Source organism: Austrofundulus limnaeus, unplaced genomic scaffold (genome assembly GCF_001266775.1).
Source record: "Austrofundulus limnaeus strain Quisiro unplaced genomic scaffold, Austrofundulus_limnaeus-1.0 Scaffold350, whole genome shotgun sequence".
Classification (NCBI taxonomy): domain Eukaryota; kingdom Metazoa; phylum Chordata; class Actinopteri; order Cyprinodontiformes; family Rivulidae; genus Austrofundulus; species Austrofundulus limnaeus.
Window position 1 is genome coordinate 335,487 of NW_013952752.1, and position 12,316 is coordinate 347,802.

Below are 12,316 nucleotides of genomic sequence, written 5' to 3' on the forward strand. Positions count from 1 at the left end.
GATAATAATCTTCCTAGACTGATCTGGAGTTGCTGCAGCTGAAAACTATCAGCTAGCATGATAATAGAGGAAGCAATACTGTTGCTGACTGATGATGGCAAAAGGGTGATAAGGTGTGTATTATTTTGCCTGTTTGTTAGCAGAATATTTCATGAACCACTGGACGGATTTCATAAGTTTCCAGAAATTAATCTCTGAATGTTGTATATCTACAACTAAATACCTCACTGAGTTAATCTGTAACTCAGACACTTTTTACAGATATTAGCTACAATTTGATGTGGTTATAGATGAGAGCTACCCTTGACAGATACTGTATTTTGAGTATAAAACACTGCGCTTGTTTTTTTTTGTTTTTTTTTTWATGGGCATCAAGCTTGTCTGACATTTTGGGATTGCGTTCTGTGCGTAAACATACCTTGTTAATGAAAGCTCGAAGCGCAGCGAAGACGTGTTTGATCGCCGCCTCCGACTGGCCGACTTTAAGGAAGGTGAGGTAGACGTCAAACACCTTCCTCATCAGGGGGTTGTGACCATCACTGTCCATAAGCTGGTTCTTAAAGAGGCACACAGTGCAGAACCATCCAGAGCACAAGTGAACTGACCTTTCTTACTCCTCAAACACATTTTACACAGTAAGCTCATTGATGTTTAAAAGAATTTTGAGATGTAAATGTGTGTTTGTGTGTGTGTGTGTTTGTTCTGACCTTAAACCACTGGGTGAACAGAGACAGGACATCCAGGACACTCAGACACACCTCAGTGGAAATGTTGCCCTCCAGCAAAGCCTGATGGTGGATTTCTGCCTCAGAAGGCCCCATACCTTTAACACAACAAAKACAGCACAGAAAACCATGCAGCTGAAACTTACCAGGTCTGTTTTGTTACATTTGAGCAACAACGTGCATCTTGTTTGATCGGGAGTTTAAATGTACATTTCATTAGCTAAATAGTTGTGTTTTAGATTTGTACCCCAGCAATCACTATGAACAATCATCAATTGTTGGACAATGCTGAGGAGAATCCCTCCACATTGCACAAGATATGGAAAATATATGGATATTTCTAAGTGTCTACAAAGATGATCAACAATCATCTTACAGTTCATTTGTTTGGTGGGTGCATTAGTGTCAAACATCTGGAGTGGTACTATTAATGCAGAAAAGTATATATAGGTTTTAGAACAACCTATGCTCCCATTCAGACAAGGTTTTCCCTCCAACATTTCCCTCCAAAAACTCCAGCAGCTGGTCTCCTCAGTCCCCTGACATTTACACACTGTTGTTAAATGAAGAGGGGATGCTTCAACCAGGACCCTCTCAATTTTTTTTAAATGTGTTGCTGTGGTAAAATTAAACATTATTTTCTGTTTTAAACATTGGCTTTGTTTTTTAGCTAAATAAATTTTTAACAAAAAGTCTGGCAACAACTAAATCATTTTAGCAGCAGACCGAGAAACCCGCAAAACCCATAGTCTGATTGTTGACAGAAGCTCAAACACACACCCACACTGTAGACCTCAGATTTCTTCATCTTTGAGGTGAAGAGTTTTAGTGAGGGTTTCAAAGCAATTGTAACAAACAGGATCTATAACACAAAAAGCAATGTGTGCCTGAGGGCTGGCATGAACATGTACATCTGTTTGTTTGAGACGGGTCTGAGAACCTCTGACCACAAAAGTCCAGTCAGAAAGTAGCTGCAACTACATGGGGATTGGTACCTTTGACATTTGAATCGATTCAGTTCCAATATCCGGTACCTCAGAATCGGTACTGGTACTTAACAATACCAATTTTTGGTACTTTATGTGTGTTTTTTTTAATAATAAATGTTTTTTATTTAACATATTTCTCAATATATAAAATTAACAAATATCAAGACAACATCCAACTCTTTGTATTGTAACATCAGTTGTGTAACTTATTTCTTTAAAGTGAAAACTCTTGAAAACAACAAGAATGTTTTGTCTTATTGCACAAATTAAAATCCAGCTCCACGTGTTTCTATTGATGTCATTTCCCCATTAGAAAACTTGTGTGATGGAGGTCCATGGAAGGCAAATAAGCAAAAGAGAATGGAGTTAAAATAAATAAAAGGTATTCAAGCTACRTTTTGAGCATCCAAAACACGTCCAACAYTTCAAGTTAGCTGCTTGTGCTCTTTAGGTCAGACGTGTTCAGACTGTCAGGAAGCACCTCTGTTGTTTTCCTCTGCCGGTCTCTGTTTAATGGTGGATGAAATAAAGAAAATGGCTGTACTTTATTTACTTTGAGCAAGCCAACGTTGTGCTCACAAGATAATTAATCCACCAAATAATTCAGAGGCGATCTTTTCGGTGAGTTTTACTCCAGGAGCTGCGAGGCTTTCAAGCTACGTTCAGACTGAACTCTGTTTACTGAACCAGTGGCTGCTGACATCATTACGCTCTTGTGCGATGCTGCGTTCAGGACAAGCATGGAAAACTCACCACTGTTACGTCAATACGGTCGCAATGATGCGTTTAGGTACCAAAACATGGTACCGTTTGATGTTACGTGAATAGGTTCTCGGTAGTACCGACAGAATTCGGTCGGTACTTAAAAAAGTATCGAATTAGGTACCCATCCCTACAACTACGTGAGAATACTTAGTCGTTGTGTCCTTGGGCAAGACACTTCACCCACCTTGCCTACTGATGGTGGTCAGAGGGTCCGGTGGCGCCGATGTATGGCAGCCCCACCTCTGTCAGTGTGCCCCAGGGCAGCTGTGGCTACAGTGTAGTTTGCCATCATCAGTGTGTGAATGTGAGTGTGAATGGGTGAATGTCTGTTAGTGTAAAGCGCTTTGGGGTCCGGAGGGACTTGAAAAGCGCTTTATAAGTTCAGTACCATTTACCATTCAGTACCATTTACCATTTACCAATACCAATCACCCAAAAGTCTAACTGTATGCAATTAAAGCTAGCCACATTCACCTGACACCTGCTTTTCAGTTGGAGCCACGTCCCCAAATATGGGGTCTGTTGTAAAACTGTTGGCTGGTGCAGTGTAGGTCAGACACATCAACGTTCCTACCAAATTTCAAATTGATCAATGCAGCCGTTTCCATGCTATGGTCGACCAAAGATCTTGAAAAATAAACAAACATGCGGGGGTCATACTAAGGATAATACATGTTTGGACCTCATCCGTCTGAATGGATTTAAATAAACTCTCCAAGGATTCATTAGATGTACATCTACAACTGATTATGTTTAGGGGTCACCCTAATTCAAGATGGCTACCACAGGAAAGAACTCTATTGTTCCCATCAGAGGATGATTTTTAGTTTAAAACTCTGGCAGGTGATATGCATTCTTTCGAGGAATGCTAGGCATATCATATTTTATGTTAGTGAGTCATTAGCTGCTTAAAATATTGCAGAATAACTAAACTTATTCTAACCACAAATCAAACTGCCAACAGTTATGTATTGGTCCCTGTCCCAGACACAGTTAGGAGAGTAAATGTAAGTGATGAAGGTTGTTTTGCATGTGAAACTGAAGGTGGAGTTACCCATGTTTAGGGTGAGGGAGGTTTCCATGGTGCTGAGCTGGTGCATCTTGGTCTGGATGAGGCTGCCGCGGTGCGGGCGCATGGCTGGCATGGTCTGGGACTTTCTGTCTGAAGAGAAGAGCTTCAAAAAGCCCACCTCCTGGCTCCTGGAGCGGTGACACATCAACTGAGTCATTTTAACTGGCAGTTTATAAATGAGGAGATGTTGAAACATTCTCATTAATACAGCACCTACAAAACAAMCTTTCTTTCACCTTTCATTTTTCACTTTGCAACCACAAACCTCAATTTTTTTTATTTTATTTTTTTGAAAGGGTGTGGGGGGGAGTAGAGCAACACAAAGAGTGTAGAACAGTGATCAGACAGGATTATGAAGATAAAAGAACACACCAGGTTATAAAACAATCTAGGATCTAACAATCTAGACAATCTAGTCTAGGTGGTCTGGGTCCTGGGTAGACTGCGAAGAATAGAGAGAAGTGGCTGAGGATCCATTATTGTTGACCCATCACTCAAATCGGGGCAAAAGGACACTTTAGTTGGCAGCATCGAAGGAGTCTTTGGATTTGGACAACCTCCGGCATGACGCTATCACAAATTCAGCCTTCGGAAGATGTAGCCCCTGAATTTAGCCTAAATATAAATCAGGGTTCCCACATCTTGGTCAACATCAAATTCAAGGACCTTCCAAGGACTTTCCAGTACCAATTTCCTCAAATTCACGAACCACATGCGATGGCAATGACCTACTGCTACCAGAGAATGTTACCAATAAACAGGTTTAATATTTAAATTCAATGAAATACTGAATATCATAAAAGTTAAGTCAGAACCAATGAAATAAAGTGGATTAAATTTATGCCCTACATTCATATCCACAACACATGGACATGTAATTATGTCCTGGGAGGTTGGGCAGCTCAGTTTGGGAGGAGGGGATGTGAACATGTTCAGACCCTCAGTGAGGACAGGAGGAGCTGTGGTGCTTCACCTGGGCTCAGAAAGACAGACCTGCCCTTCTCTGCTCTGATTGGATAAAACTATGACTATGGCTCATGTTATTTGTTAAAAGCCACRTCAGTTTACCTTAATCCTGAGTTATCCACAACAACAAATGTAAGTTTTGGTTTCTTTATTTTATTTTATAATTATTAATATTTTATTTTTTTACAGATGATGAAAATCAGTTGTGTAAATAGAGAACTTCAATACCCCCCAAATTAAAGGACTTTCAAGGACAAGTGTAATTTTTGGCTGTTTTCACAAACTTTCCAGGGCCTTGAAATCTTTTTTTTTTTTCAAATTCACAAACTTTCAAGGATTTCAAGGACCCATGGGAACCCTGATAAATGAAACCCTTTGGCCTAAACTCAACATGTGGCAGAAAACTAACAATGCACATCACTCATATAACACTGTTATCATGATGATGCGAGGCTGAAACAATAAAGTACTTTAACATATTCACACAAACATTCTGTGAAGCAGCTGCTGTATATGTGGACAGTCAACAYGTGGGCAGGGACTGAGCTATTTTGTAAAGAAGAACAGGCAAGATTTCTAAATTTCAATGTCAAACTCAACTCTGTGTTGGTCTATGACATAAAATCTGATTAAAACACCTTGTAGTTTGTGGACATAACAGGACAAAATGTAGAAAAGTTCGACAAGTACAAATACTTTTTCAAGGTAATGAGAGTCAGTAATGGGTGAAACATGCAGGTAGGAATCAGATAATTCCTAAAAGTTTGTTTATTTTAGGTGGCAAGGGTTTTATTTCCTGAACTCCACCTCAATTGTGGGAAAACCGATAGCCATGGCTCCTAGAGGCTGAACCGAAAGCGTTTAGGTTGACCCGCTGGTAGATCAGAGTGCTGGTGTTTGTCAGATGTACCTGCTGATGTTCCTTTTTCCAATGTAGCCGAACTGAAACAAACTGATCCTGCAAGGAGAAAAAGAAAACAAACGGTCACATTTTACATTCAGGACAGGAGTCTGGTTGCCCAACAGCTGATGTTAATCAAAATCTGCTTTCAGGGAGGTGTCTAAAATGTGCTTCTTAAAACCATAAAGTGGTCCATGAATTAATCATTCTGATTAGTTAAATTGCTAAAATACCACTAAAAAACATAACGAAAGGGTTTACCTCTGTTTCTTTCAGTAAACCTACCATTGAGCCGGTTTTATGAACACAAAGCACAAAGTTGCTTTTAATTCTGAATTAACTTACTTTGAGTTTTCACTAAGCTAGGGTTGCACAACTATGGAGCTAAATTGGGGTCGTAAGTTTTGTTCAAAATAAAAAAAATTTGAAACTGAAAAACAATTTTGAAACTGAAAAAAAAAAAAATTTAAAACTGAAAAACAATGTATTCGAATCTGGAAAAGTTTTAAACATCTTGTCTTTTCAGTTTCAACTATTTTTTTTTTCAGTTTCAAACCTTATTTTCAGTTTCAGACTGATGACCATGATTTAGCGTGGGGGGCGGGGCCTCAGATGACAGGCGGTGTAGAATCATGATTGACAGCTCGGGCTGGACAAGCTGTTGCATTCAGGAACCACCAGCTATGAGTGGAATGTTGTCAGTCTAATAAATGTCTGTTATTAGAGGTTATCACTTCCAAACTGTCTGCAGACTGTCCTCCCTTTACCTCCTAGTAGGTTGGAAGGCACTTATCAATCATTTGTATGCCTGATAATATGCAATCAGCTAATATGCATTCAGGCTTAGTGGGTTTGGCTTCTCACCTGTGACATGCCTATCCTTCAAGTACAAAAAATCAAAGAAAACATCTTTATACTTAGAAAATTGGCATAGTACAGATTATTTTACCCATTTTGTCACATAATTGGCATATTTTCTTTTGAATTTGGCTCAGCCAAAGTGAAACAGGAAGTGACATCAAAGAGGAACTCAATAATCAAATAGACTTTGGTTTTTATTTATTAAAACAAAAATTATTTAAACTTTATATCTTTTTCATCTCTCATTGATAGAGACTCAAAATAATGTAAAGAAACAGATTCTTCTCTACAGTCTGTGTTGTTAGCTGATGTGACAACGCTCTGTTCACATGCAGACATTCCTCTTTGACATCACTTCCTGCTTCTTCACATGCAAATGTCAACAACTGTCCATCTCAGAGGCATGAAATTTGTTTTACAATATATATTATAATTGTTATCTTTCCAAAAATGCATTCATGTTTATTACAAAAATTTGATGTCACAGGCCCTTTAAACACTGTTATCACACATCGCAGGTATTTCTAATATCGTGCAGCTCTAAATTAAACCCATTTTCTGAAAAGGTAAAGAATTKATTCTGTTTTCACACACTACTCACTCCAGCAGGCTGAGGAAATTCATGACATCCTGAGGGCTGATTTTACTCCAGTAGGCCGTCAGAGTGTCTGCAGACAAACAGAAGCATTCGCTCAGTGCTGTCTCTCTTTATTTAAAAAAAAGGAAGAAGAAAAAGTTTTGTGTTTGGGCTCGGCTCTGTTTGGTTACCGACCCTCTGACAGCGTCTTGACGATGTGCAAGAAGGAGAACAGGAGGCCTTTAATCTCGTACTGTCCCAGTCTGCTGACAGGAGGCATGGGGCTGCAGCTCATGGTGGAGCCACGCCGCTGCAGCTGCAAACAAACAAACACCATAGTTGTAGGTTTAGCATTCCTCCAAGGAACAAACAATTGAACTGAATTGCATTGAACCATCTTATGATTGGAAAAGATGATGTGTACCCACTATACACAGCTGTGCATTCATCTGTCTGTTTACTAAATAAACACATAAGTGCAGGGGTCTGTGTTTGCACGCTTGCTGCATGAACACAATGGGCCTCATGCAAGAACATGTTCATATTTTTATCCTAAATTTCTCTTACTTTTGTTCGTACAAAGGGTTCGTACGAACATGTCACGTCAGATTCAACAAACWCTTCTATCTTCAGGAAAHGTGYGTAAATGAGCTGCGTAAATTWCMMCYKKTYSTATCCAGCTGCTCGTGCACGCGAGAGGAGATTAGCATAATTACCACCCCAAAAACACCATATAAGGCTATGATTCCTGCCTCAGATATCAGGAAGTGTCCATTCATGAAAATGGCAGCGAAAACTTAAAAGAAAAACTTTACGAGTTCAGAGATTGAAGTCCGTCTGTCAGAGATCCAGAAAAGAAAATCTGTCATTTTTAGCAGCTCAGCTGTGGGATAAAAAGAGCTGCTAAAAGTATAAACAACTGTGTTAAATCATTTTCATTTATTCAGAAGCGCAGCGCTGCGCACCGTAACCCCGCAGAAATCCCCAAAGTATTTGGTGCTGATCCAAACTAAAACAGCTTTGACAAATTTGGATGTGTGAAGAGTTACTTGGTCAAACTACCAAAAGATATTACGCTACATCTTGTGACTAACTGAACATGTCTTGGAGCCGTTTATACTTGATTTCCAACAAGACACAAATATCCCTGCTAGAAGACTAGAAGACAAAAGTCCTAGAAGCTATAAAACAAACATAAAAAAGGAAAGACAAAGGTTTGCAGTTACACTTGAAGACATCTCTTCAAACAACTGGTGAAATTATTACACATGGAAAGGATCACAAAAATGACAAGAAAAACCCTTCATTAAAGGAGCACCAGTGAACATGTGCAAAGAGTTCATCTTCATCAGCTGTCATCATGCAATCAGAGTCAACAGAAACGCTTTGGAAGAAAAACTATAGAAATTCCAATCATCAATTTTATTTATTTATTTATTCACCGTTCTTTAACAAGGCAAGTCCCGTTGAGATCTCAGATCTCTTTTTCAAGGGAGGCCTGGGCCTGAAGGCAACCTATTCTACACGTTTTTGTGGGGTGGGGGAAACTGGAGTACCAGGAGAAAACCCACGCAAGCATGAGGAGAACATGCACACTCCACACAGAAAGACCCCAGGTCCAAACCGGGGATCGAACCCAGGACCTTCTTGCTGTGGGGGGTCGGTGCTAATCACTGAGCCATCGTGCTGCCARTGAACCGGATCGATGTTGTGCAAAATTTTGGTGCAACCCACAATGGCTTTACATACTGTATTCCAACACTTTTTAACTTTTTTTATACCAATAACAAGTTGCCATGGTTGTCCTAAAAGAGCTGTGAAAGAGCTGGAGGAAGAGCTGGAATATTCTGCTTTTTGTGTTTTTAAACCTCAGTTTAACATTTTTTAATAAGCTTCTGACTCGCTGCCTGCATCCTTGTTTCATGTGGTTGGACAGGTTTTATATATTATATTATGAACTGATGGTGGTCAGAAGGTCCATTGATGTTGCTGTATGGCAGCCCCACCTCTGTCAGTGTGCMCCAGGGCAGCTGAGGCTACAATGTAGCTTACTGCCATCAATGTATGAATGGGTGAATGACCGTAGTGTGAAGGGCTTTGGGGTCAGATGGCACTTGATAAGGTGCTATATAAGTTCAGTCCATTTACCATTTATTCAACTCTCTCACTGTGATCCAATTTTATGTATTTTATTGATTTATGACCCAGGTTCTTAAATGTCAACACAGCTTTATATGGCATAATCATGAWTTGAATTGTCTAGTCTCAATCGCAGTAGACAAAGAAAAGCTGCTCAAGAAGCAGTTCTTTGTTTTTGGTGATATTATCAGGATCCTTGTTCTTCAAACTGAGATGCTGTTTAAACAAAGAAGTTGAGGTCAATTTTATTTAAGCAGCTTTGCATCAAAGACACACAATGGACACAGCTGAATATAAAAAAAGAACTACGATTTGTTAATATTATGTTATCTGGTGTTGGGGAACACTGCTTTAGGRGTACCAGTCCACACTTTATTCTAAAATGAAAATAGTCCTATTCTGTTGTTTTTGGACTCTAAGACTACAGACGTTTGTGTTTGCTTGGCTAAAAACACCTAACATCAACAGTATCCACATAGTTGTGTTTAAAAAAAACAGTGTTTTTTAATGTTAGGTAAATTGGTAACTCTAAATTGTCTCTAGGTGTGAATGAATGGTTGTCTCATTTGTCTCCATGTGATGGACTGGAGACCCGTCCAGAGTGTTCCCTGCTCGGATTGGTACCAGCTAACATGATCCAGAGAGGAAAAGTGGGTAAAAGAAAACAGATCAATTGTACAATCATAGGTTTTGGAAGAGACACAGATGTTTTGGTTGATAGTTTTTTTTTAATGTTTCTATGATTGACTTTTTCCTTGTTCTGCTGATCCCTTTCAGGGTTACCACAGCGAGTGAACTCCCATGAATGATGAGTCCAGTTGTTTTATGCCAGATGCCCTTCTGACCTGAGTTCAGACCTATTGCCTTTGGGATTATGAGATTACAGCACTGACCCCCAGGCTGCAGCCTCATGTTTCCACAATTTATTGAAACACAATTAACAAATAACTCTCTATTTTTATTAGCAAAACCATTTATTTTGAATAAGATTTGTTAATTACATGATTGATCATTTTCTTCATAACTTTTTTCATTTCCTACTGGATTTTTTCAACAGTTAATATTTGAAGCAAGCTCACAAGTCCAAAATTTTTGCCTTTCAAATTTTGAGCCACTTTCTGAAATAATTTTACTCTGTGACTTGTGCTCTATCTTGCAAAGCCCATCAACAAGTTGTTTCAGACTGTTAAAGTACAGTAGCTGCTCTTTAGAGGACCATCAGATCCTGGTCTTTATTGACAGTGTTCCTAGGCAGAACTGTAAGAAAGCCCACTCTATCAAGTGAAAAGCTACCCTACCGCCACTAAACGCCTCAAACATTTTCTGGAGGATTCATCACAAAAACACCAACCTGCTGCTGATGTTGAGCTTGCTTTGGTGGAAACAGTCCAGGGGCCTCATGTATCAATGGTGCATATGCCCGTTCTTTATCACGCAAAACTTCAGATGTATGAAGGCTGAAATGAATGTGGAAATGTTCATAGTCCCACGCCAACTCAATGGCTGGCGTACGCTCATTTCTGTAGTTATGGTTTCATTGGCGATGCTTAAGGGTGATTTTGGGTAACATTTAATGATATGAAAACTCTTCGTACACACCAGACACTCATGATTAACACTTAATATAGTCACCTGAATGCAGTTAGATGAGTGGATAGAAAAGCATGCGCAAACTGGTGCCAAAAAACCTTCAGCAACAACTGTTTTARCCTTATCAGAGGATGTAATAAATGGTGCAATTCACAGAGCGTGTAGTGTGTATCAGCCATTTTCAGCTTCAAGATTAACCCTTTTAGCAACTGTGCTTGGAGCTGCATCGACACAGCGATGAGGAGCCGTGGGCTGCGTGAGCGCCACCCTTGCTGCTGACAATGGGGTTCTAAAGGGACAAAGGTAGGCAGACCGAGTGGGACTGTGCCAGTCCACCCTGAGCCGAGCCAAGCCAGCTGAATGGGACGGCCTTATTCAGATTCCAAAATATATATATATCACCACCAATGTGGATAAAACTGTTCATTGAGGCGCTGCGACTTGTTTCTTCTTATCGGCTGTTTAAAAAATAAAAATCTAGGTTTTAATGTGGATACCCTTAAAGGAAAGATGAAAGTCTGGACTTAATGCCCATTTTTATTATATAACTATAACTTGAATATGTTTCAGTAAACGGGTTAAAAAACTAATTTTGTGCCAGTTTTMAAATAGATATATACCTAACAGTATTTCTTGAAAAACTATCATCAAAACAGGGAACATGCTGACTTCAAGCACCTCTGTCCTTCCTTTATAGCAATCAATATGTAGATTGTTAGAGGAATTTCAGCTCCTTCACAGCTTCACCTGTGCTTATAAAATGATTGACGGCTGATCATTTTGTGCCAAATTGAAATATGGAGGAAACAGGGCTTTGTTATAAAGTTAACTTTTTAAACTAATAAAGCTCTTTGTAGTGAATCATTTTGCATCTTGGCCTAAAAACAATGAACCATCACATCAAAATGTGAAGTCAAAGTTTTCAAAAAAAAAAAAAAAAAAAAAAACAACAACAACAATTGGATCACTGTGGGTCGCAGCAGCCTGGTGGTTAATGTTACGGTTTTGTAAATGCAGGTTGCATAAGAAAAAGTATCCGGGCATAAAAAATTTCCAAATCTTTCCTACAAGTTCCCACGCTGTGGCAACCTCTGTACGAGGAAGCATTTGAAAGAAAAACATTCGCATCACTGCAGTAACTTTTGACCTTATGGTGTACATTATGTACCTCACTGACGCAAATTAAATATTTACACATGACCAACATTAAAGTTTGTGACTTAAACTCTTTTACCAGAGGTGTAAAGTAACTAAGTACAAATACTTTGTAATTGTACTTAGTACTTGTACTTGGTTATACTTGAGTAATTTTTTAGCCGACTTGCTACGTTTACGTACTCCATATATTTTCATGCGATTGTATTTTTCTTACATTTTAAAAACTTAACATGGTAGAAAAAATCATTTGGCCAGCCACAATCAAGATAAACAGCCTAACTTGACTGTGATTATCCAAATGACTCACCTTCCACCAAAGATCCTTCTAGTGTGAGGACAATCACATTGTGGTTTTGAACAAAGACAATAAAGTCTTCAGACAAGTTCAGACCTTCTGCAGATCCTTTCAAAAATGTCTGAAAGGGTTAGGGCATGTTGTTCTGCTTATCAAATGAGAAATTCACATTTGTCACATTTGTACATTTTATTTACAAATAAAATGGAATATCTTGGATCAGGACTCTCTGTGAAGAAATAAAAAACAGTAAATTCATGTTATTGTCACCACATATC

The 12,316-nt window shown here is 39.0% G+C and overlaps 1 protein-coding gene across 1 annotated transcript in view; it reads right to left on the reverse strand.

The window, feature by feature from the left end:
* dock11 (dedicator of cytokinesis 11) overlaps positions 1-12,316 on the reverse strand; it is a gene marked incomplete in the record, with an annotated part of 150,499 nt that overhangs the window by 46,158 nt on the left and 92,025 nt on the right. Inside the window, 6 exon segments of the mRNA XM_014022950.1 lie at positions 419-556; positions 708-823; positions 3,534-3,679; positions 5,428-5,475; positions 6,881-6,947; positions 7,052-7,172. Coding sequence (XP_013878404.1) covers positions 419-556; positions 708-823; positions 3,534-3,679; positions 5,428-5,475; positions 6,881-6,947; positions 7,052-7,172 — 636 coding nt within the window.